This window comes from Echinops telfairi, unplaced genomic scaffold, assembly GCF_000313985.2.
Source record: "Echinops telfairi isolate 266 unplaced genomic scaffold, ASM31398v2 ScPeMD7_7469;HRSCAF=8507_0, whole genome shotgun sequence".
Lineage (NCBI taxonomy): Eukaryota > Metazoa > Chordata > Mammalia > Afrosoricida > Tenrecidae > Echinops > Echinops telfairi.
The window spans coordinates 86686397-86712122 of record NW_022111372.1 but is presented as its reverse complement, the minus strand read 5'-3'; the positions used below and the strand labels follow the sequence as shown (position 1 = coordinate 86712122).

General features: G+C 47.5%; 2 protein-coding genes across 10 annotated transcripts in view; one reads left to right on the top strand and one right to left on the bottom strand.

The window, feature by feature from the left end:
- STK32A (serine/threonine kinase 32A) overlaps window positions 1–3393 on the top strand; it is a 200057-nt gene extending 196664 nt beyond the window's left edge. For 5 of the 7 annotated variants that reach the window (XM_045284913.1, XM_045284916.1, XM_045284915.1 and 2 more), the window contains one exon: window positions 2553–3393. In XM_045284913.1, the coding sequence (XP_045140848.1) occupies window positions 2553–2787 (235 nt within the window). In that variant the 3' untranslated portion in view covers window positions 2788–3393. Of the gene's footprint in view, window positions 1–997; window positions 2150–2552 lie in introns of those variants that run through there. The other 2 variants (XM_004696702.2, XM_045284914.1) reach the window with 1 other exon arrangement.
- A 7184-nt stretch (window positions 3394–10577) lies between these two features.
- Window positions 10578–25726, bottom strand: part of DPYSL3 (dihydropyrimidinase like 3) — a 163892-nt gene continuing 148743 nt past the window's right edge. For all 3 annotated transcript variants that reach the window (XM_004696703.2, XM_004696704.2, XM_045284859.1), the window contains exons 9-14: window positions 21491–21647; window positions 19930–20071; window positions 18087–18257; window positions 16262–16441; window positions 14104–14266; window positions 10578–11011 (exon numbers count right to left, since the gene is read on the bottom strand). In XM_004696703.2, coding sequence (XP_004696760.1) covers window positions 10923–11011; window positions 14104–14266; window positions 16262–16441; window positions 18087–18257; window positions 19930–20071; window positions 21491–21647 — 902 coding nt within the window. In that variant the 3' untranslated portion in view covers window positions 10578–10922. The remainder of the gene's footprint in view (window positions 11012–14103; window positions 14267–16261; window positions 16442–18086; window positions 18258–19929; window positions 20072–21490; window positions 21648–25726) is intronic.

Below are 25726 nucleotides of genomic sequence, written 5' to 3'. Positions count from 1 at the left end.
ATTTTTAAATGTTTCCCCATTCTAATTACAAAAATGAGGCACCCCCATAATAGAAATCTTGGGAAACTCAGAAATGATTTTTTTTTCTGGTAAGGTTTTTGTAAACTGTAGTACATTCTGCTGGGACTTAACCCACTGATGTCCGGTGGGTTCTGACTCATAATGGCCCCGTAGGATTGAGAAGACCCATCACACGGGGTTTCCAGAGAGGTACCACTTTGCAGAAGCTGCCTGCCTCATCGTTCTCCTGCACAGCAGCTGATGGTTCAGAACTACAGACCTTTCTGTTAGTTGTCCAAAGCGTAACCCATTGCACTACCAACTCAAGGCCATGAAGACCCTTCTGATTCATAATGATCACAGTGACTCGTGAGGTTTCCAAGATTGTAAACCTTTATTGAAATGCATGGGTTTGAACCACCAACCTTGCAGTTGGCATCCCAACACTTAACCCACAGTGATACCAGTGCTCCTTTAATTAGGACTTAAAATTCATCAGAACTAAATCCACGGCCATCAAGTTGATTCCAACTCATAGCAATTCCAGATAGCAGTGGTTCTCAACCTTGCTAATGCCGTAACCCTTTAATTCAGTTCCTCATGTGGTGGTGACCCCCCCAACCATAAGATTATTTTCATTGCTACTTCATCACTGTAATTTTGCTACTGTTATCAATTGGGTGATCCCTGTGAAAGGGTCATTTGACCCCCAGGTTGACAACCGCTGCCATATAGGATTTCTAAGACTATACATCTTTCAGGAGCAGACAGCCTTATCTTTTTTCCCTGGAACTGACTAGTGGATTTGAATCAGTGACCTTGCAGTTAGCAGCCCAACACCTAAGCCAGACTTAGCCCCTTCAAATCGATGATGTTTGTAAGAATTCCCTAGTGCCTACCTCTGTAAATTGTTAGGCTTAATACTATTACTTTAAAACTTAAAATATTTTGTCCTTTCAACCAATAAAAACTTTCTCTCGTTTTTCTTCCTTTGAAGAGTAAGAAGGGCTTTTATTCAAAGGCAAGCAAATCTAGCCTTGGAACAAACCAAAGACCCACAAGGAGAGGATGGAGAGAATAACAACCTTTGAAGGACCCGGGACTTCTTCTTGCTTCCTCCAGCCGGGGCATTCTGCTTCTCCGTGTCCAGAGAGCTGACAGGAGCTCTCAGCATGTAGCACCTTGTAGAAAGTGTGAAGGACTATCTTTCCACCGAGGCAGCAGGAGACAGTGAAACAGAGTCCGGGGCTGTGCATCTGGGACCTAGTTCTGCTACTAACTAATGCTCGACCTTGAACAAGTTACTTGCTCACTTTCTCTGCTTCAATTAATTCTTTTAAAATGAGAGCATTACATTAGATGAGCTCTAGAATGACTTTTTAGTGCTAATATGCTATTATTCTAAATAGCTTTCATGTTTACTTTAAATGAACTTTTTCATGTAGATTTATTTTTTCCACTCTTTCTAATTACACTGTGATAAATGGGAAACATAGCTATTGAACTGAGTGAGACTCTTCATGGCTACAAAATTTCAGAGAGACCCCCTTGCCTGATTGCATAAGGAATTTCATCAGGAATGTATGAATGAACCTGGGACCAAAGCTACCTAGATTCAGGAGGGTTTCCAATAAACTGGTGCCATCATGCAGTAGCTAGAAAGAGCCTATTGTTCACAGCCCTCTCAATGCCCTCCTGAGTGATTTGACGTTGGTCGTTTGAAAGTGGTGATAGTGGAAGTATTTACACCATAGAACTCAACCAATTCTGCAAAGCGGAGTGCCCAACACCACCAAAACCACCACTGGTATTTGGTTGTTAAGCATTTGTCATCATATCCCAGGCCTCCTTCCACCAAGCATGCCCATGCTCCCTGAGAGCTGATTGCTCTCTGAAGCGTATTGGAGATCTGGTATGGAGGGAATAAAGAAAGTATAGTCTTATTTTGACAGAATACCTCCTTGTCGCACAGCGAAGTGGCATCTACCCCAGGGGGTGTAGCCTGAGTTAGAATGTGAGGTGACCTTGGTAAAACAGTGACATTTACTCTTAAAAGTCCCTTAAACTGCCCGTAATGTACAATGAGTACTTGTGCTCAGGGAAGCTCAGTACAGCAAGTCAACCTTGAACCAATAAACAGATCACTGTTTTTGTTCTGTTCTTTATTCTTATTTTGGATCATGGGTCTGGCTAGTACCAAATGAAGCAACACGGTGAACAAACTGTACCTGTCTTTGTAGACTGGAATTACACTGAGGATCCTGGCCTGCCACACTGCTGAGAGGCCTCCCTGCCTGGCTCCTGCCCTGAGGCCACCAAGGCCAAGGCAACCCAGGGCACTGGAGTCCCATGTCTCCCCCTTGTGCATCCTGCAGGAATGGCAGGCAGGCTTGCCTACTTCTTACTTAAGTTTTACCGATGGCTCATTCTTTTTTTGTTATTTTATGTGGCAAGTTCAGTTTAATTCACCTAAGTTCGTCTACAGTGAAGTAAATCAACAGGACACTGTATTTCTGCACAGAAGAGCTTCACAGAGGGACTTTTTTTTGCAGCGAGAGGACGAGAAGGCCGAGTGGGCAGGAAACAGCGGCGGCAGAGGGTTTTCAACGGCTTGGCTGCGCAGAGAGTAATCCAGTCCTGAGGGTCACCGAGATGGCTGAAAATGGCCTCTGGAAGACCACACTGATGCTTGATTGGAAGGAACAGATAAGCTATGTAAGATTTTCCAAGGCGGATCTCGCACCAGCAGAATTAACCCTGCATCGATCGTCGGTCAGCCAGCGCTGAACTAAGGGAGCCTGGGCCTCGTTCTCCTCCTGGAACTAATAAGCCCAGACGTTCTGGCAAAGCAGTAACCCGGTGCCTTTCTACTCCAAGTGTCCCTGTTTGCATTAGCAATTAAAACCCAGCTCTTTTGTTCCTAAGCCCCTTTCTTGACATTTCTTTGCATTGCTCCATTGCTCCTGGCACCACAAATTCTAAGAACTTGCCCTGCCTCTTTTTTTTTTTCCTTTTTCTCCAGAGAGGGAGAGAGGTTAAAAAGAACAACGATAGGAAGGCATGCAGCTTCTGCCCCAAGCTGGGAAACCCCACCGTGGCAGGAGTCATTGTGCTCACCACCTGACATCTTTGTTTTGATTGACACCCAGTGTTCCTGGACTTCACCTCCACAGTCCCCTCAGCTCTCCCCTTGCTGGAGCTCTGGAAACTCACCTAAGGGCAGTGGACCTTAGAGTTCCTATCGTGATGGAAGGAATCATTTGTTGGTCACAGATAGCCTGTGCTCAGCAGTCTGTACCAGGACAGCTACCTGGGCCAGCCACCAGCCTTCGAATGCCTGGTTTGGACATCCGGTGGCAGCTCCATGTCTGCAGGATCCCTGTGGGGTGGGGGGCGGGGGCTCGTGGATGCTGTGCTGCAAGATGGATGTCTAACCCAGGTCGTGCTGCGTGTATACACACTTCTCAAATTAGAGGGGTACAAAGAAAGAAACTGTCCACAGTGCAAAACTGCCCCACTGCATCACTTGACATCTTCCACAGAAAAGATATTTCCCAAATATAAAACTTTCTGTACACTGTTGTGGGACCACTAGTTGTGGAGGTCAGATGCCCTGCCTCGGGCTGAAAGTTCATATTGCCCTGGTGGAACATATCTTGATTCGTGACCATCAAGGCTTAGGGCTGAAGGGTTTAAAGACAGTGTCTGCTACCTGCTCTGGTATTCCTCCTTCCATCACTTTGCCCTGCCAGCATTCCTCCTGATCTGTGTGGAGTTTCTGAAAAAATCTGAACGGGTTCTGAAGACCAGATCTCCCCGGGTTAGAACACAATGCGCTGCAGCAGGACAGCATCCTACGGGGAATTTGCAGTGGCCGCTGGCTGCTCCGCGGGAGAAAGATGGGGTTCTACTCCCGTAAAGTTCCAGTCTGGGAAACCCACTCCAGAGTGGCTGCGGGCCAGCACTGACTGCATGACAGCGAGTTTGAGTTTCTAGTGGACGGGAGGCGGCTGCAGTGGACAAGCCCTGGAAAATTGACCAGGACCCTAAGGGAAGGAAATGCTCTGCTGATGGCTCACGCCTTGATGGCAGCGCTGGTCTCAGCTGCGGCCACTGCTAGGTAGGACTGGCTATCAAGCAGCACTGAGCATTGATAAATCAATTAGGTTAATTCACTCAGTTTGGCCAGGTTGCTGATGAGAGTGTTTTAACCAGATATACCTAGAGATTGCAACATTTTTTTCTAGGCTGGCTGGCAGAGCAAACTAGGTTGATCATGTAGCTCGCTGGGGCCAGGGCTGCTGGCTTGGGATGACACAGTCATGTCAAATTATGAATGCTTCAAAAACGGAACAAAAAGGAACTTATGGCAATGATTGATGTACAACCCCCCCCACACTCCTGGGGATCAACAATAGAAATGTGGGGGAAGGGAGACAGTGGGCATGTGAAATATGAAAATAAAAATAGTTTGTAAATGATCAAGGATTCACGAGGGGAGGGGAGAAAAAGGAGGAGCCGATACCAAGGACTCAAATAGAAAGAAAATGTTTTGGAAATGATGGCAACCTATGTACAAATGTGCTTGATACAATTTATGTATGGATTGTGATAAGAGCTAGAAGAGCCCCCAATAAAATGATTATTAAAATTTTGAAAAGAAAGAAAAATGGACGAGCTTTCCATTTCAGGATCCAGATGCCATCCCAGCATTCCGTCTACACAAAATCCCGTTTCCTTCCTGGTCTGCTGTGATGACTGTTTACTTTGTTCCAAGCCCAGGGTGTCTGACTGATAGTAAATATTGATATTACAAATCCAAACCTTCAATTATCTGCTTAGCCAGCTGCTTGTGTGTTGAACTGTAGCAAATCAATTATAAGGTGTCTCTGTGTATTAAAACATGTCTCCTGTAAACAGTAAGCTATTGACCCTTCTTTATGATCCGCTTGTGTGTGTGTGTGTGTGTGTGTAATTGTAGGGTTGGGGGCACCAGAGTTTTCTGTTCCTGTCTCCATATCCTGTTGGGAGCACTCTCCTTTGTTGGAGGCAAGCTGGGGTGAGAGATGACCCAGAATTGTGGGATGCAGTACTCTACTGATCCATGTACACAAAGACGCTGGCCCCTTCAGCATTCACAACTCAGGCAACACAGCCCAGAATCCCAGATTTTGCCTGTCACTTAGACCACAGGTCCAAGAGCAGCCCAGGCACTTTGTTCCATTGGCAGCAGGACAGGGAGCCAGGACATTTCTGTCGAGTCCTATTTTATATTCCTAAACCAGCAAGTAGATGCCCAAGGACCATGGAGAACATATCTGAGACAAGATCATCACGGGCAGTATAGAACTCTTGCAGGTAGAAGCTCCTTCTGCCTTACCATTGCCTTTGAGTGAGTTCCAACAGAGAGGTGCCTGCTAAGGCAGACTACACGTACTTCCCTGGGCTCCTGGGCCTGGCCATTTGTTTGCCTAGGTTCACACTGCCTCATCTTTTCCTCCAGAGTGAAAGGTGGGTTTGAACTCATTGCTGAAATCCCAGCCAACAGCCCAACTTGTAACTCACACTTTCAACTACCTGTTACCCCTAAACAGTACTTAGTGCTGCCTTGGCCATGAGGCTAGGAAATATATTTACCAAACTGGTTGTGAATCATTAAGTGAGACTATGGACCAAAGCTTATTTAACACCAAACCAAGAACCCCAAACAGTGAAATTACTATTCATGTACGCAGAGTAGCTTTTGACCTGGTTCCAGAGTGTGTTATAAGTATAGCCATTGTGTGTTCCTGTCGTGATGTCCTCATTCTACTGAAGTAAAGAGGGCTTGTTGTACTTGAAGTCAATCAGCAATTGCCATTCCTGTTTCCCTTACCCATGTCTTTGCTCACACAGACACTGCACGGGGAAAACATGTATGCCCTGCAGCCTAGAGAAGGCTGGCTTAGCCGCCTGCTGTCCAGCGTCCATCCCTCGCTGGTATCACAGCTTGGGGCCACTCGTCATAACATCACTGAGTCACTTAGCTTACAGGTGGTTGGGAGCTGGGCCCATGACCATGTCTGGCCAGCCAGCCTCATGTCCTTCTGGTTCCAATGATTGGTTTGGTGGTGCACATATGACCCAAGCTGGGCCAATCAGAGTCCTTCTCTTGGGCTAAAACTGTGGAGACTCTCTCCTTCCCTGGAGGTTTCTAAGTAGGTGAAAGAATGCACAAGATGCTGACCAGTTATGCTCTCAAGTAAAAATGTTTTTCTATGAAAGAAGCACATACTAATGGTAAGCAGGAAACTGTGATAGGTAGGTTTATTGTGCCAACCTGGCCAATAGGAACATGTGGGATTACAGTTTGGAGAGCAGATATAAATGGCTCGGCAAGCCCCACCCCTTTCTCTCTTGCTCTCTCTGGTGATCGGACCAGTGTGCAGTGGCTTTAGCTAGTTCTCTGCCTCAACCTGTGAGATACACTAACTAAGGGACAGCCAACCCATGGATTTTATCACTAGAGCTTGAAGTTCTTTTAGACCTGCTTCGCCATGCTGCTGGTGTGCACATCACTTGAACTTGAGGCTGGTAGATCCTGTTGTCTTGCATTGCTTGAGTTTGATATCCCATTCAGGCCTGCTTCGCTAAGTTCCTGAGCTGCTGACTATTGGTGACCTGCCCTGCTCTTTTCTGCCTGTGGGTGGACGGCCTGCATTGCCAGAGGGAAGACTCAGCTGTCTGCTTCCTTGACCTTGGACCCAGCAGCACTCATGAGTTGAAGGACTTCAGTATATTAACTGTTCCATGGAAGTGAGTTGAACTGAGTCCTCTGTACTATTGTGTGGACTAATTAGCTCTTATATTCCTTTGTGTTGTATAAACCTACATATATGTGTGCGTGTGTCCTGGTTTTGTTTCTCTAGAGAACCCTGACTAAAACAAAAATCAAGTTCTAATGTCAGGTTTAGCTCTTGGACTCATTTCTGCTCAAATCTATTTCAGTTGCATCAAACTTTAAAACTTCATTTCCAACCTACCTTTTCTTTTTTGTCCCCAAATGGATTTAATATTTACAATTGAAACTATCCTCCAAATATTGGAACTGGATCCATTGTTATTTCCCCAAAAGAGATGGTTGGTGGTATGTTCCAAGATGATAAAGAAGGATTCGGTAGGTAAAAAAGGTTTGAGAGCCCAGAATCAGGCATTTGAAAGATTCATTACAGGAGTGCTCAGAGCCATAACATTTCCGATGGAACCTGGAATCTTCCGAAAAGTAGATGTAGCAAACAATTCTTCTAATGCCCATTGGACCTCCTTGGGATCTAGCTTGCTAAAGAATATACTTCGGCCCCAGCTCAGTTTGAAGAAAGCTTTTAGGAAGAAGCAGAGCAAATGCTTTTTACAAATCAATTTAGTAGCAGGAGTCTAAGAATGACTAAAATGAAACAAAAATATTTTGGGGCATGTTCTGGATTCACCCTCGATTTATCCAAAGTGGCCCTGCCTCTACATTAAAACCAATTTATCTAACGGCCATGTCACTACATTTATACCAGTTTATTGGATGACCTATTAAAAAAAACAAAAAACCCAAGAAACACAAATCCCACCCTTATTTCCTCGAGCTTCAATCATGGTCATCAAACCGTGTGGTGAAAACAAAACTCAACTGAAAGACAGAACTCCGCCCGCCGCCAGCACAAAGACTTCTGGAGCTCTGCTCCGTGAGTGGATCTGCCCCTCCGAGCCTGTCCCTCTGGCTACCGACGGGCACGCCACACACAGAAGACGTCAGGAGGCCAGCAGCTGTCTTCTCAGAGTTCTTTTAATAACCAGGTTTACATTAACAGTCACTTGAGGAACTTTTTTCCCCCATTATTCTTCATCTCAGCTAAACTCAAAACACGGGTTTCTTCACGGTTCAAAGCAACAGCTTTTGAGGTTGCAGATTTGCCTCACAGCTACCACGGATCACAGGAGATTCACTGTCTGTCCATATGCACCAGACACACAACGGAACACCCACACACCAGTGTCCAAGAGGGGAAACTACAGGGAAGGCCAGTGGTCCCAAGGTCTATCTGGGACTCCAGCTGGAGTTTTCTAGGGGAGCACGCCTGGGAAACTTGTGGCCAGAATCAAAGCTAGGAAAAGCCCCACTCTGTTGGGAAGGGCTTCTCCGGGTGAGCAGAGAGGCTTGGCTGAGGAGTCAGCCTTCTGGAGTGTGGCCTGGCTTTCTGGGTGCTCTCCTGGAGAGAAAAGGTCAACAATGACCAGACTCAGAAAAGCCATTTGGGCGCTGACTGCAACCTTGCCATTTTTAAAGGAAACTTAGAGGTAAAAGAAAGTCTACTGGGGTAGGGGATGTGGGAATTCACTAAAAATACCCTCTCAACTACCCTAATCTGTGGTCCTCTCGGACCATGGGGGTTTAGAGGCAACGTGGGAAGGTTAGGAAGCTGGCAGGGGGATCCTTAGGAAGGGGCTGGGGGGACATAGCTTGGGCGGAGGCAGAAGACTCACCACACATCGCCCTGCTCTCCAACCCCACCACCTGGGTGAGATGCAGTGAATTGTGGTAGGGTCATTACACATTGCCATCCCCCCTCCCCGAAACCTTTTTTATAGGATGTTTTGTGTGCCCAATGTAACAAAAACAATGTGGATCTCAATTTTCATTTATGTAATGTTACCCCGCAATCGAAGTGTAGAAAGCAGTGGGAGCTTTCTTTCTCTTTTTTAGAAGAGGGGTGGGGGATTCTCGGGATTTTCTAAGCTTGGGAAGTTACTAATGGTACGTGAAGAAAGGGAGACGTTTCCCATCCTGAAAATATTATGGTGATGTCCCTGCAACGTGGAAGGCTATGCAGAATATAAGGTTCTGGTTGAAGGCTTCATTTCAGAAGTCCCAAGTACAGTTAGGAGGGCCATCGAAGAGGTCTGGTCATGGCATGCAGAGAGCACCAGAGCATTAGCAAATGGTGCAGTATTTCTGTGTCTTTCCCTCCACCTGCTGGTTGTGGCTGGTACTACTACATATACTAAAGCACAGTGTGGCCAATGAGGTATATGTATGTGTCAGATCTGACAGATGCCCTCTCCAGGGCAACACTGTCCTTCTGGGCTCTTTGATACTCCAGCTCTTTGAATGATAAGCTATATCCTTTCCTTCATTTGTCTCCCTTAAAAGAAAGCTTGAAAATGTCAAGACTCCCCATCATGAGGAAGAATGATCCTTTTCGTGATGAGAACAGAAGTTCGCTTACTAGTGGGGAATGCTATTCCTTGGCCATTTCCAAACCCCTCTGGAGCCATTTCTTCCCTTTGTTCCAGCCTTCAATTTACTAAAGCTTTTGGTCTGAGATCATGGTTTCTCCTGAGCACTCGGAGGGTGTGTGGGAGGCCCGGCTCTGCTCTTCAGAGAACTTAGCCCCCATGGCCATGGGTTCCACCCGAATGTGATCCGGGACCAAATGCATTTTTATGTTATTTATTTGTTTTTGCATATGGGCTCAGGGTTCCAGATCCTCGCGTTGCTCACAGCACCCCCATCCCCCCAAAACCAAAACTCTCAGAAGTGGCATGGTGGGGAAGGGATATTCAACCCTGGCAGACACGGCCTCAATGTGCCTGCCCCAGAGGGCCACATGCCACTTCCACTTGTGGAAGTATGTTGGGGCATTTTTGCCTCAATACAAATGGGCGCCCCCCCCCTCCCCGATCTGATAATGGGATCTGCTCACCCAGGTAGCTGAAGAGAGGAAAGTGGAACCAGGGCTGTATAGTGTGCCCCCATCTGCTCAAGATCCCCTTTCCCGAGTCCTGAATCCCTGCTCTACTCCCACATAAGCTGAGTTAACAACTGGCGGTAAAATGGAAAGGGCTCTGAATAAAGCAACTTTCCATAAAAAATTGAAAGGAAAAAAAAAGATCCTATTCCAGAGGGGATGCGCCTAGGCCCCAGGGGATCAGGAGAACCTACGGGTCCCCACTGGTAAAGGACAGCCTTCACTCAGCCCCATCTGAACAAAGCCCCAAACAAGTGATGACTTTGCAGAGGCTGGAGAGTGCTTCCATGGAGGCAGTGTTTAAGCTGCGGGTGCCCTCCCCAGGGCCTCTCCTAGCTGTTTCCATTGATGAGCGCCAAGGAGGCTGGCAGGGTGACAGGAAGAAGGGGTCCTCAGCTCTCTCACTGCCATCCTTCCAGCCCAGGGACAAGGCGGAGGGAGAGTGCCACAGCACAGCCCGGCACGCTCACACAGGGGAGGGAAGGGTTGGTATTTTGGGTTTTAATAACATGTTCAAACAAGGACTAAAATCTACGAGAGGGGACATGGCAAAGGCTGAAACAAAGACCGGCCTGCCTTCTCCACAGGGCGAGGGGACCCTGGTGAAGAGGCGGCTGCCACAAGTGACCATGGAAATAAAAGTATGTTGTCAACACAATACACAACACCCCCTTCAGCTCACCCAGCCCACCCACCTCCCTCCTCGAAGCCCCACCCTGACCCCTCTGTGTTCTCCACCCTGCTTTGGTCCCCCCACCACCCCCACACCCAAAATCACTTGTGACCCTTCTGTTTGTTTTCCTGACCTCCCGGCTTTGTCTGTCCCCTTGTCTTAAGATGCAGCACTACACACGCGCTCAACACTATATAGCAGACTCTGTACCTTAGTGGCCTGTCTGATAGCATGCATGTAAATGGGGGGAGGGCATCAACCAAATCAAGACTATGCATCAACAGAAAACAAAGCAATACTCATAAAGCTAGCCAAGCGAGCGTAACATTGGAGAAACATAAGGCTTGAGGCTTATCGATTCTTTAGATCACAACTGTTTGGATTCGCTTTCCTTCCTAAATATCGATGTACCATTTTGGCTTCAAAAAAATTTCTTCTTGCTTTTCCGCCCCTTCTCATTGGGAAGGAGTTGCTTAACTCAAGGATGTGATATTGGAACGGCCTCCAGGGGGCGCCACGATGCGCTTGCTGGCAGAGCGGACTCCCTCATCCACTTGGGTGCCTGCCATCAGGAACGAAGTCACAGGGTGGGAGAAGAGAAGAGAGGGGAGGGGTGCACAAGAGACAGGCTGAGTTAATTTTGAGAGTGTAAGGTGGTATACACCTTCCTGGGCTAAATCCCCAGGAGACTGCCGTTCTAGACTAGCAGGTCCTCTACATGGTTCATATCACACCCTCCCCCAGACCACCCTCTACCAGGAAAAGCCCAGTCCTCAACCCGACTTCATCTTCTCTCAGCATGGTCATACGCATAAGAAGCGAACAGTGATACAGGATATTAACAACAGCAGCGTACACCTTCGGTGCTTGTCAAATTCTCTCATTTCTTCCTCATCACTACTCTTCGATGGGAGTACTGTGTCTCATTTTCCAGGGGAGGTAAATAAGGCTCTAAGAGGTTAGATAAAAGACCTCACAACTTAGTAAGAGGATGGCCAGGTTCCTGTGGCTGCAACACAAAAGGAAACGGTAATGGGTCCTTGTACCCATTTAGAGCAAAACTGAAACAAAACCCCGAAACCCACCACTGCCAAGAGTTGGTTCCAATTCACAGGGCTTCCCAGGTTGCAAATCTTTATGGGAGGAGACAGCCTCATCTTTCTCCAATGGAGTGGTTGATGAGTTTGAACTGCCAACCTTGAGGTTATCAGCCCAATGCCGAACCTACAGTGCTAGAAGAAAACCTCTAAGAGTTGAAGGATCAAGCCCATCACAGAGCAATGGAAAATGGCTGAAAAGGTCTTGTGACAGGCAGAATGTGAACTCTGGTAACGGCACCTCACAAGCCTAGCTCTTCTCCTCTTGTCTTTCTCCCACCACCACCCCAGCTTTTCTCCTGGCTTTCCGGTTTCTCCCAACCTTCAACCTCCTCCCTTTCCCCATTTGCTGGAATGTTCCCTTTAAAGATCTCTTTTCATTTCTGTCATCTCCTCCCCTTCCGTTCACAATGTTCACACAGCCACATTTTATTTTCTTAAAGAATTACTTTCTTATTAGTTTCACTATAATAACAATCAGCAGGTAACATACATGGAGCAATTTCCAAATGTCAGGCACTGGGCTATCAGATTTCAATACGTTTCCCACTTAAATTTCAGGAGACCCCTGTGGAGTAGGTGCCACCTTTGTCTGCATTTCGCAGGTGAAAAAGAACGTAGACTCAGAAACTGGGCCTTGCCTAAGAACCAAATTTGGAGTCGCATCAACATCTGGCAGATTTCAAAGTTGACTGCATCATGTTAATTTGACACTGCCTATGTAGATGTTTTCCCCCTTCCTTGGTTAAAATAAATAACACGAGAAAGTGTATACAACGGAAAGAGCACAGGGCTGGGTCAAAACCTCTGTTCTAAAATTCCTAGTGTTAGCGGTATCAATATTTGGGATAATTCACTTGTGGCGGGTGCCCTATGCCTTAGAGGATGTGAGCGGCATTCCCAGACTCTGCCCACTTGATTCTGGTAGCTTCCAATCCCAGTTTTGACAGCTACAAAGGTCTTCCACATTGCCAGGTGCCTCCGTAGGGGCAAAAGCTCCCCAGATAGAGAACCAGTGTTCTGTCTGTGGCCTCCTGCTTCTGATTGGTCACGTGATACCATGAAGCCATGCATCTCTAACCACATTCCCAGCTCCAAGCCCTCTGTCCAGACCTCTGTCCAGACCAGCTTGTCTAAAAAACAGAGTAAGACCCACGTACAATGTCCGCGAAACACATGGAACGTGCCACAAGAAGATCGCTGTAATCATGTACTCCACTCTACCACCATATCCAAAACTACCATTCTAACATGTAACCAATAAAAATCATTACTAAGGAGGTGTTCCCTTTCCCTCCGGGACTACACTGTTGAATTCCAGCTTGTCTCATTTTACACCGATGGCCCCCTCCGTGTGGACCGGCCACGTTTCTAGCGTGTACATAGCTCCATGTGACTAGTGTCCGCATTTGGACAGAAGAACTTTACATTTTTGCAACAGTTAAGTTGCTTTTCAATGTGGTTCTCCTCACATTTCTTCCTCAGGGGTAAGGGGCACTCAAGAAATGAACTCCAAGGCTCTTCTAACCCTTGGTTTGCAGTGCGTGGAGCAAAAGGCACTTGGCTGCAGGGATTTTCATTATAATTGGAAGGCCCATGTGCTTGTCGGTTGCACCCTGTCTCTCCCTCCTCAATCTAATCTCATCTGCTCTTGAGTCTGGGCCCTCTCTTTGTTCTCCAGCAACACCGAGTTAAGCATGTTGTAAGGCTATGGGAAGTATTTCTTAATAGATCTCCCAACTACTTTTAAAAATGACCAAAAATGGCATAACCTTAATGGAAGAGTCATAATTTTTAAAAAAATCAGCGCCACCAAGGTGCAGAGAGGCTACCAGTTTGAGGTGTTGGCGTTAAGCAGAGGCGGCCTGAGCAGCCCCTCCCCAGCACATAAGCTGCTGAATTCAGGCACGTTAGTTACATCAGCTGAGTCTCAGCTTTCACGTCTGTTCAACGTGACGAATACAACAGGCCACAAAACGTTCTTGGGCAAATGGAATGAACAGAGAGTAGAACTCTTCCGTCAACTTTTTAAGATGGCATTTTTTTGGTGGGGGGAGGTATTGTATCAGAGTTGTTCAAGAGTAGATAAGATTAGTGATCATGTGAACACATGGTGCATGTCCTAACAATGGCAACTAGAGTCCTTTTGATTATGAGAAGGAATAATAATTTTCATGGAAAACCTAAGAGAGAAGACCCTATTGCGATGTGAGCATCATAATCATCTAAGCTATCTGCTGTTAGCTTGGGAAAACAGGCTACAGCTCAGTCCTCCTAGTCTAACAGAGGAAAATCATTATCTGTTCATAAGCAAATGTATCTCTGCACCTCAGAGCTGAGGGCTGTAGGGAATTCATCATCATGTAAACCTGACTCTTTAACCTAAGTGGGCTGTGCCTTACTTATCAACAGGACTCCTTGTTGATTCAGCAAACCTCCTTGCTTGCCTTCTCACAACTGGTGATGCCTGCACTGGACAGGAACATGAGTTCAGGTTTAACTTGCAGGGTCCCATGACCCTAGATCACTAAGGTCCTGATCAGTGTGTCCGACTTACCTGATAGGCTAAATCCCGACTGATGGAGATTCCTCACGGGTGGGTTGGGCCGAGTGGGAGAGCCCCGTGTGGAGCCTGCAGGGGTCCCGCCTTTGGGGGTGGTTGTCAGGTCAAACACCGGTCCATCATACATGCCCCTTGGGACGGCGTGCAGGTCTGCCATCTGCCACAGAGAAAGCAGATCATCATGTACTCATGCCATAAGCACTTATTCTAAGGAACATAAAAGTGATAATAGACATGTACTGGTAGGAGTCCTGGTGGTGTAGTGGTTATGCGTTGGGCTGCAATCCACATGGACAGCGGTTAGAAACCACCAGCAGCTCCGAGGGAGAAAGACTGGGCTTTCTACTCCTGTAAACAGTTACAGTCTCAGAAACCCACAAGGGGTTTCTACAAGTCAGCCTTCACTCAATGGCAGTGAGGGTTTTTGTTGTTGTTGCTTTTTTGGGGGGGGCGGAGATACAGCCAATACCTTAAAAAAGCAATAATTTAAGGAAGGGAGAAGTAGTACAAGATCGAGAAAGGTGCCATGTAGAGTGACCACTGAGGTGGTCAGTGATGGACTCCTGAAGAAATCTGTTCTCGTCTGAGAGTCACAGGAGCTGGTCTGGGCCAGGATGCAGAGGCGCGCTGAGGAGGCAGCATCACCCACCCAGGAAGGCACTGTGCATAGGAACAAAGGGGAAAGTGCTCAGGGAAGGAAGGGCGCGGCCAGGGCAGCGTGAGCCGGAAGGGGAGCAGCTGGATGCTATTAGCGTCTAAGTCAGCACAGGGTCGCCCAGTTCATAACAGCCACAAAATGACAGTTATGAAGAGGAGTTACCCAACACGAGGAACTGTATTAAAGGGGTACGGCATGAGGAAGCTTCAGAACCACTGCTCTACGCATTGTTCTCTATCAAAACTCAACCGGGGACCTTCAGAAGTGGATCCTCTTCACTCACTTCCTGGCACCCTTGCCTCCCTGCTTTCATACATGAGGTAAGAACTAGACTCTGATTTCACAGTCCTGGGGCCTAATCTGCCCCCGTCACATTATGGCTAGTTCTTGGCTGGTGCCAATGGTCAAGCACTTAAGAGCTATCCAGTCGCAGAAGAAAGGCCTTATAATCTACAACCGAAAACTAACCATTGGAAACCCAGGGGAGCACAGTTCTCGGACACACAGAGGGCTGACATGAGTCAGAATGGTCTCCACAGCGGTGGTTACATGCAGGTGACCTGAGGCTTGCTGAAGGAGACGTTAGTGGGCATGTTGAAAAGAAACAGCGCTCACCCCTTATGCTCACAGGAGCCGCTCTATTGGTTTGTCTTATATCCCTGCTGCCAACATGCCCAGCCGTTGGCCGGTATTTCTTCACAGGCGCAGACTCAGCTACAAGACTTACAACCGCTTGCCCATGTGGAACAAGACTAGACTGGGTGGTAGCACCACAGATGAGTGGGGGGAGCTGTAGGTCTAATGTTATGTCTTCAAGAATAATTTTTTCACATATATCTTCATAGATTATTCTGACAAAATTCAAAATTTTTCCAAACAAAAGCACTAGAAAATAGGGAGGAAAGGGCTCAGGAAAATCGTTCTTCATGCTTTTTTGAAACCCAGCATTAGAGTACATTCAGTTTGTGCCACTGCTGTGAGTTTCTTTATGAAGATCGGGAGGACAAGTGCACACGCGCGTGCACGCACACACACATGCTGTAGACTTGATTCCAACTCACGGTGACCCCATGGGGTTATAGAAGATGTGCACTTCTCAATGTTTTCAATGACTGACTTTGTAATACTAGATCTCCAGAAGTTCCTTCCAACAGGCCTCTGGCTTAAGCCAAATCTCCAACGTTATGGTTCTGAGCTGAGCATGTTGCTACGGCATCAGCTAGGGACTCCTAGTAACACCGCGCCCATCACTGCTGCTGACTTGACTCCAAAGCCGAGGGGTCTTGTACAGGGTTTCCGAAGCTGTAAGTCTTTCCAGGAGCAGACAGGCTCATCTTTCACTCAAAGAATCGCCCCCCTCACTCCACAACTTCACCTGCCTTTCAGTTCGCAGTACAGTGCTGACCCATAGTGCCACCAGGACTGACAGATCCCTGTCGATTCCATGATTATCCCCATGTCTGAATGGGACCCTGAGCTCAACCTGCTCCTTACCTTCCTCCTGGCTTTAATGCGCTTGTAGACATAGTCCGAGAACGGGCTGCAAGGGATGAAGCGGCCGGCTCCCTGGGTCACATGTAGGTTGCCATCCTCCATCATGATCTTGCCCTGGCAAATTACAACCAGGGGAGCCCCACGAAGCTCCATCCCCTCAAAGATGTTATACTCCGCCACCTAGAGATGAGAGTGGGGAGACGAGGGACACAGGTCAGGGTGCATAGGAAGGAGAGAAAGAGGAATGCGGTCCCTCTCGGGATCCTGCGTCCAGAGTTGCTAGCACCTGGTTCACCACGTATCGTGGCCTCGATTAGATTGCCCCCAAATGGACTTGGCTGGACCATAATTCTCCGTGCTTTGACAGTTATGTAATAAGGCAATGTGGCAGTCATAAAAGGAACCACCAAGATGTAATCTGATGTAAAAGGATTAAGGTGGGACACACCAGGCTAAGTCTACCACAGCCCTGGTCCAATGTGGGGGGATTCCCTTAGTCTTCTAAGAGACTAAAGGAGAGAGAAGCGCTCAGAAGATCCACTGCCACCAAGACAGCAGAGCTCGGATCAAGGGCACAGGGTCCTTGCCCTGAGAACCTAGACCTCAGAGAAAGACAGCCTTGCTCACGGGTCAGCATACTGAAAAGGGCTTCTAGCCTTCTCAGCTGAGGGCGGATAAATTCCTGGGTGGAGGTCATCCCCTTGTGGCATTTCTGCAACAGCAGCATTGGATAACTAGGACTCTGGGCATATCAGGAAAGGGCTAGCTGCATCAGCAACTGGTCAGTGGGTGGAAAGTACCAGGGGACAGATGCCTGCTAAGTAAAGACTGGACATCCCAAGAGAGAGAGAGAGAGAGAAAGGTGCCCCATCTTCAGCAAAATCCTTATGTGGAAGTGGATTTTTGACACTGGCGGTGTTGAGGGAGAAGGTGGGTCACTGTCAGGGATGCTGATGTGACAAGCAAGCCTTGGGTGGGCAGGTGAGTCAGAGGAGCTGGAGTTCCCTCCAGCTAGGTGTCAGTGCAAAAATGTGATATGATACAGACGTAAGCAAGGACGGTAATCTCCGAAGATGGTGCTTCCCCCCTCCCCCTCCTTCCTTCATTATTCAATCATGGCATTATTACAAAATGGCGAGCCATGTCTGTTTGGGTTCAAATCCTCACTTCAACCTTTACTCACTGCGTGACTCTGTGCAAGTGATTTAAATGGGAAGAATGAGCACATCTTTCCATGGAAGAGTTTTAGTCAGTGCAGTGAAATTCGGCACAGTGAATTTTTAATAGCACAGTGTGAACAACATAAACCCTTTAAAATGGTAGCTACTTTTACTATCTTTTACTAACGAGTATTAAGCCCCTCTCTGTCAGGCACCAGGCTGACATGGTGTGCCCATCTTTCACAGGAAATGCCTCATGAGGAAATTCTAGGCTTCTTTCCTCCTTCCATTCACAAAGCATCATGGCGATCCCTGCCCTCCAGAACTCTGGCATCGCCATCTGATGAGCTGTGGTCAATCAAATGGAAGAGAAAGTGGTGCACCAGTTACCACACTGTTTCCCTTTCTGCGATAACGCTAGCACATGTAGCAAAGGAGCCTGCCTCTGCCAGCCTCTGTCCCCGAGGGCCGATGAGGAGGAGAGACCTTTTGCTGACCCACTTTGGGAGGTCTGAGTTGATGCATCAACGTTGGGGGCGCTCAACCACTGAGATGATGACCACCTAGCCTGGTGTAAACTGCTATGGTGCATGCACCACACAGGTGGTCTCTTCCTGACCAAGGGCTTTGCTGGCCTTCCCCACCAGACTCAGCTCCAGCCTCACCGACTGGTGGTTCTTTGCAGAGACGATCTTCACAGCATCTGGATCCCAGATGACCAGGTCGCTGTCGGAACCGACAGATATCCTTCCCTTGCGAGGATATAGGTTGAAGATCTTAGCAGCGTTTGTGCTTGTCACCGCCACAAACTGGTTTTCATCCATCTTCCCCGTGGCCTAGTATGGTAGTAATCAAGAGTAAAGAAGGTTTGTCAATGTGCGGCCCTTGAGCTCAAAGCAGGGTGACTACAAAGGCCCTAAAATCGAGGGGTTTCTGCGGTGGTGAGCACAGGGCCTCTAGGACGTGAGGCGCTGTCATGGGTGGCTATCTGGGTGACACAGCTAAGCCGTGACTCATGATGGGCATGAAGCCCAGTCAAACCCATTTCCACGAAGCTGCTTTCCAATCATAGTGGTTCTACAGGACAGGGTAGAACTGCCTTGGAGAGCGTCCTAGCCTGTAACCTTCACAGGGATGGACTGCAACCTCTTTCTCCCCTGGAGTGGCTGGTGGGTTTGAACTGCTAACCTTTTTGGTTAGCAGCTTTGTGCTTAGCCCATTATGCCATCCGGGCTCTGGTGGGTGTTACCACTACTGAGATGCTCGCGGTCGGGATATGTGCATGTGTTTCCTACTCTCTGAGCCCTCTCATTCCAAAAGGTCTTGTTGAGAAGTCACACAAAACACAAACATGTTTATGATTCCATTTTACTTATAGGTGTCTGTATTTGAATGTGCATAGGATCAATATGGAAGAACAATGTCCAACAGACAGGGTTTGTCTAGCATTAGGGATGTAAGACTGATTTTTGTCTTCTTTACTGTGTTAGTTTCTTCTGATTGCCCGGTGTTCTTTCTCAAGCATACTGGAAATGAAATGATATGTAAATCATATAACAGATAGATTCATAAATCTTCAATAGGATTAAAAAACAGACAAAGTTAAGCAAGAACAAGGAGATGAGACAAACATACTAGTATTTCCCTCTCCTTTGGAAAACAAAAGGACTAGGAGAATAGTAAAGACTTGACCTTCAAACCCAGCTTTCCCGATTCTGGGAAACCATACGGGGATGGAACCTCAGTGGTCTACACTGTGCAGATGTCTGAGGCATTACTTCATTCCTATCCATTCCATTTGGCTCTAAAAGGAATCTGTCTTCTGGGTTTTTAAAAAGAAAACGAAGGGACATGATCAAGCTAACAACGGGTGAAGTATTAGGTTTATGAGGATCCTTACAAATGTCTTGATTTGTGGGGCTCTTTCCTTTCAGGCATTGTGGAGTTGCCCAGGAAATTGCCATCGGGCCATACAGACAGAAGCCGCTGAAAAGCAGTCACTTTGGATGTCCACACACTTTCAGTCTAGGAAGAGCATCAACTCTTGGGTAAGATGACTGCAGTCTATGCATAAACCCATTTCTCGATATATTTAGAGTGACTGACATACATCCCTTCCCAAAGAAACCAGGAGATTCTCGACACGACAATACTTGAATGCACTATTTCTGCTTCAAGCACAGACCGTCCACACCTCTAGAATCTAGAGTCTAAATGAAGGATCTTCATAGGGGTTTTCTAGGCTTTAAGAGTCTAGATAAGGAGGCCTCTTCAAATCCTAGACCTCAGGATTCAATAATCTAGATCTAGAAGGTCAATTCTGAAGCACCTGAGCTATCTGGTCCCAGACACACCTGAGCAAGTATGAGAGGCTTCATCTCCATAGCTGACCCATCTGAGAGACAGGGAGGAGGACACTACATGAACACTGTCACACCTCTCCTGCATGGGAGGCTCTGAGTGAGCCTTTCTCTTTCTGGCCATCTTCCCATTCCCTCCGTCCCTTACCACAGCCTTGTCCCAGATAACTGACATCCGCTCCTCCACACCATTGGTGCCCTCCGGAATGGCTGTGAAGTTGTCCTTGCCAATGGCTTTCTGGGCAGTGCTGAAGGTGCAGTGGGCACTCCCAGAGAGTTGGAGGTCGCCACTGCCAAAGAGAGAAACTCCGCATGAGTGGGAGATGTGGTTAGAGACACCCTGTAGGACCAGAAGCGGGTGTGGTCTAGTGTAAGGATTTGGAGTCTGCGGGCTTGAGCTTGGCATCCCTGCTTTACTTCTTTACTCGCTGTCTGAGCTTAGGTAACTTTCTTTCTCTCCTGGGAAAGGCAGTGAGATTAGAGCATCTCTTTTGTCACAAAATAATTGGGATCCAAATGCATGCTATGACTGATGTGCCAGCAGAGGTCAGTTGGAAACAAGTCCCCCTCTAAATGTTGGTATGTGGTCATCATGACCAGCTGGGAAAACTCAGGTCAGCGAGGCTCAATCGCTAAGTCTGTCGCAGAGTCTGTCAAATGGTGGTAACAGTACCTCACACACAAAGTTGCTAAGAGGAATGAGTAAGGCCAAGTGTGTATACTCTTACCACAGTACTTGGCACACATTCATCAACTGCTGTTAACCATGATTGACATTGCTGTTATTGCTAGCTGCTAATAAGTTGGCCCCATCCCATGGAGCCCCTATACTCCATGTGAGGGGACCATTGTGACCATAGGGTTTTCATGGGCTGATTTTTATACTTAGGTCACCAGGCCTTTCTTCCTACTCTGTATTACTCTGAAAACTCAGCCAAGCTCTACTGAGCAGCAGAGCTCCATGGACAGAAGAGCCTGGCCCGGAGGCGCACTAGCTGGGAATGAGCCCAGGTCTCCTGTATGGGTTTTACTACCACCGTATTTCTAAATCATGAGAGGGGATCATTTATTTCTCTTCTCCACACTGCGGGAGAGACAATTCTTTCACTTCATTTTATTGTGTCGCTGTCGCTGTCCCTGTTGAGAACAGACACCGAAGGGCATCCCTAAGTCAACAACCTGTACGTACATCTAGGGACACCAATCACCGCAAGTCATGGAGCTGCTCTCGCCCTTCCTGCCCGGTCACTCACTGTCCCTTCTTTTCGCGTGTTTTGCGTTACTGCTGGCAGTTTGATCCCACATAGTTCTTCAAAGAGTACGAATACTAAGATGTTGCTTGGTTTAAAGGTCTCAGAGGATATTTGGGGGTTTAAGGCTTAGAGATTATCTCAAGGAAATAGTTTTGGGAGGGTTCATGAAGCATCAAGAAAGTCTGGAGCCCAAATTTGAAATTCTGCTCTGTACCCCCCACCCACCCCCAACCGTTGAGCAGGATTGTTGTACTGCAGCAAAGTGATCAGTAACGGTACTAGGCACCTTGCAGTTCTTTTGGTCTCATGGCAAAGAAGGCGACTATTGAGTCATCGGGGGAACGAGCTACATGAATGGAAATGTTCACTCGAGCCCCTCATCTAGCTAACGGATGTGGCTGCTCCAAACTCCATTCCAGCAGTCTCGAGGTGTTTCCACACAACGCCTGAACCCACCTGGCCAGCAAAGAGTTGATGTAGTCAGGAGTGGTTGGGTCAGGACTCAGAGGGGGCGATGTCACAAACGCAGCGGCCTTGGCCCAGTTCTTGCTCCAGTAATGGGTTCCATCTGTGCCAAGGCTGGCAGTGATTGGCTCGCCGAAGACCACATTTCCTGGAAAGGGCAGGGAACAGGTTTGCATGAAGAATGTTCTGCAGCGGGTTCAGCTGAGATGAGCATCCCTCCAAAGCCCAGTCAGGGCCGTAGCTCTGGAGTCAGGCTGGCCTGGGTGCACATCAGGGCTCCCACCTTTTCTCAGACTCCGCTTTTCTTTCTGCTAAGTGGAGACAAGTTTGTATTTCCCAGTTTAGATGGCGCCATTGATTAGAAGACACACCTCTAGTTCCCACACTTGGTGCAAATTAGAATTGGAGACACAAGAGAGCTGGGTTCTGTTACAGGGCTCACACTCATTTCAGAAAGGTGGAACCATGTAGGACAGGTCTGTACTCTGGCACTGGCCTCAGGAGAGACCCATGTCTAGACAAGGACATCATGCCCGGTAAAGTGGAGGGACAGCGGAAAGGAGGAAGGCTCTCGATGAGATGGCATGACATCATGGCTGCAACAGTGGGCTCAAACGTAACGAGAACCGTGCGGGGTCCTCTGCCCTCCGGACAGCCATGCATCCCAGCTGTGCACAGAATCCACGTAATGAGTCGGAATCAACTTGGCAGCCCCTGATAACAGCAGCCACAGCAAAAACAGAATGGGAAAAAATAAGATGTGAACTTCTCAGGTTTATGGTGAAAATGAAAGGATTTGGCATGTGTGAAGTGTCTGGCACACAGTAAGTGCTCAGTTCACTCAGATTTCTTTCTTCTTACTCTTTCCTACTGAAGAAGACAAATGCCCCACATCTACCCACATCACTGGCAATAGCTAGAACCTGTGGCTACAAGAACATATTCTGGATCACAGAGTGAAGTCCATCTCCATGGTTGAGAGGCTCCCAGTTTTGTCCTCATCATGCACCTCCTTGACCTAAGGGCAAGGAGTGATTTCCTCCAGGACACATGGCGGTATGGAATACGGCAAAGGCTAACTTCTTGGAGCCTATGTCTGGCTTAGAGGCTTCCCTGCTCACACCAAGGCATGAAGAAAAGATCTAAACCTCTGTTAAGTTTTTTCTTTTAATCATTTTACTGAGGGTTCTTACAATTCTTATTGCAGTCCATACATCAATTGTATCAGGCATATTTGTACATATGTTATGATCATTCTTTTCTTTTGAGCCCTTTCTATGTACTTTCTATTGAGCCCTTGGTATCAGCTCTTCTCCTTACCCCGATCCCTAGATAGACTATAAATTATTATTCTTTTCATATCTCACATCGACCGCTGTCTCCCTTCCCCCATAGTGTCCATTGTTTTTCCCCCTGGAGGGGTGTGTGTGGTTATCTGTTAGGTTTTTTAAAAGTGAGATATTAATGCAAAAGGCCACTCGGGCTCATAGAAGTTGCTTGGTGTCAAGCTTCTCTGGACCAGAATCTCAGGCCAAAGAGGACACACCTAGCCCTGGGCTTATTGCGCTTCACTCTTCAAGGGCTATATTCCCACCCTCCTCTCAAGCCGAGGAGGCACTGGGGCCAGAATTACAAACAGGTTACGTCTTGCTTTAACCCTAATCCACTGGTAACTGGTTACCTGAAATTCCATGGAGAGGAAATTTCTAATGATGCTCTGGTCTCATTTGAGCAAACTTAAGATTAGTGATGTCTGCCACAGACAAAAGGAGGAGCGAGCAAAAGCAATTCCTAGATGGCAGCCCTGCTTGCTAGGTGGAAACAAAAAGGATCCACACATGACTGCTGAGTGCTTCTGTTTCTCCAAAAATATTCTCCCAGTTCAAGGTCACAAAAGGAGGTAGCAATGGAGGTCAAGATCTCATGAAAACAACTGCTATCTTAGGAGTGAATGAACCACCCCCTTCACTCCAGGACCATCTTGAGTATAGGAGACACAGCAACTATAATTATATCTGAGTTTGAATATTAGCTCTCCCAGCTAGGACATCCTGGACAAGTTACACTTCAGTTTTCTTGTCTGAAAAATAAGCATAATAATGCTAACCTCCCAGAGATCTTTGAGAATCCTACACAATAATACATCTAAATCTTCTAACCCAGAGCTGGGCATGTAGCCAGTGCTTGTTCAGTCGTGGCTTCCTACCATTTAGTCTAGTGGAGCTCTGGTGTGTCGTGCTTATACAGTGGGCTGCTGACTATAAGTCCCGTAGTTTGAAACCACCAACAACTAACTACTCAGGAAAAGAGGAGGTTTTCTACTCCTATAATGGGCTACCGTCTCCAAAACTCACAGGGACAGTTCTACCCTGTCCCACAGGGTTGCGATGAGTGGGACTTGACCTAACGACAATGAGTTTGAGTTTTGAACATTAATCCTGAACCACCATGCAGAGTCATAAATCAGTGCTTGGAGAGTAAACACATTAGGATTCTCTATTTAGGGAAGAGTGAAGCTGCTCCACTCTGTCTCCCTCAGCTGTTTGCTCCGGTTGCTTTCCATAAAAAAAACGTCAATTCATGTTTCCTGCCTTCAGTCTCAGCAGGGAGTTTTTCATCACCGAAACAATGCCTCCCTTCTACCCTGGAGACACAGCTGACTCATTTCTTCTAGCCTGAGACATGTGCACCAGAAGGCTAAGGGTGAGGAATTTTTCTCCAGAAAGCATGAAATAGAACCCAGCATTTAACGGAGACACCCTGTCTGTGAGGCCTCCCGCCCATCCTGAGAATGGGACCCAGCAGGATGTAGGTATGTGAGGGCAAGTGTGGCTAGTGGTTATGGTGAGACCTGGGCCATCGCCACCATCAGTGCTCCCCGCCCCCCCCTATACATATGGCATTTTTCCAGGAAGGGGAAGGAGCATTGGGTTGTTTTCCTGATTCTCACCAGATGACTCATACCCAGGGGAACCACCCCACCGTGCCCGTTGAGGCATTTAAAAACTGAGGGTAAACAGCTGACATACTGTGAGCAGGGCACTGCAGGAGGGGCCCCCGGATCTGCAAGCAAGGAAGACTCTCTAGACAGTTAGGAGGACTCCCCTCTTGCAGGAAGGAGACCCCCTTTGTCAGGAGGCCAGGCAGCGAACACTTAGGCATCAATTAGCTGAGACTAATTTTAGCTTCCTAAGCCCTCCCACTCAGCTTGACAGATGGGTTCTGAGTCGGGTAGATGAGCCACTCATGGTGGATGACTCTACCGCCACAATGCCACTGGGCCACGGCAGTAGCTACCACGCAAGGGAGCCTGGTGAATTCCCTCTTGCAAGAAAAACAGCCCCTGTGCTTCCCGTTTCTCCACCAGACTCTTCATTTACCCAACTGCTATTCCGGACCAGAACCCAACAGGTCAGCCATTCCGGACCAGAACCCAAAGCAGAAAGAAGACTTTTGAAGCGAGAGTAAAGTTCAGCAAGGCATAAAGCAAACCAGGGAAGGCCAGGTTCACAGCCACGGCTTTAAGACGTAGAATGAGAACAATGGAGAAAGACGTCCACGTGCCATGAAGATGGTGTGTGTTGAGGTGCCATTGGTGGCTGCAAACCAAGGGGTTAGAGATTTAAGCCCATCCAGCCACCGGGAGAGTAGTTCAGATCTACACTGATCTACCCGAGGTCCTCTTGGGTCAGAATACACTCCACAGCAATTGGGAACCAGTCATGAAGACCTTGCATGGAAGATGCATTCTGGAAATCAATTCAACCCTTTTCCAAAAAGAGCTGGTGTGGCTCAGGATGGCAGACAAGAGGGCTTCGAAAAGTTCATGGAGGAAATGGAATCCAAAGTCTAGGTATGCCAACTGCAGAACTCTCATTGGTTCTGGGATGAGCACATGATCCACGCCAAAACAATCATAGTCCTCCTGAGACTTCGGCTTGAGATGCTAGAGAAAGCACACTCTATTAATACCCCCACCAAGCACTGGGGACAGCAAGTGTCTCCTGGCATCTATATATGTCATTGTTTGGTCTGTATCTCCCTGAAAATGAAGTCAATGGAGGAAAGCAGAATCGAAGTCAATGGAAGAAAGCAGAAAGGAGACAGAGTCCAAAATTAGCATCATTTAAACCCCTTGATGCAGCTGTACCTGAAATATGTATATGCAATAATTTACTTTTGTTTACGCCTGTTGTAGCTGGATATTTTCACATCCAAAGTACGCTT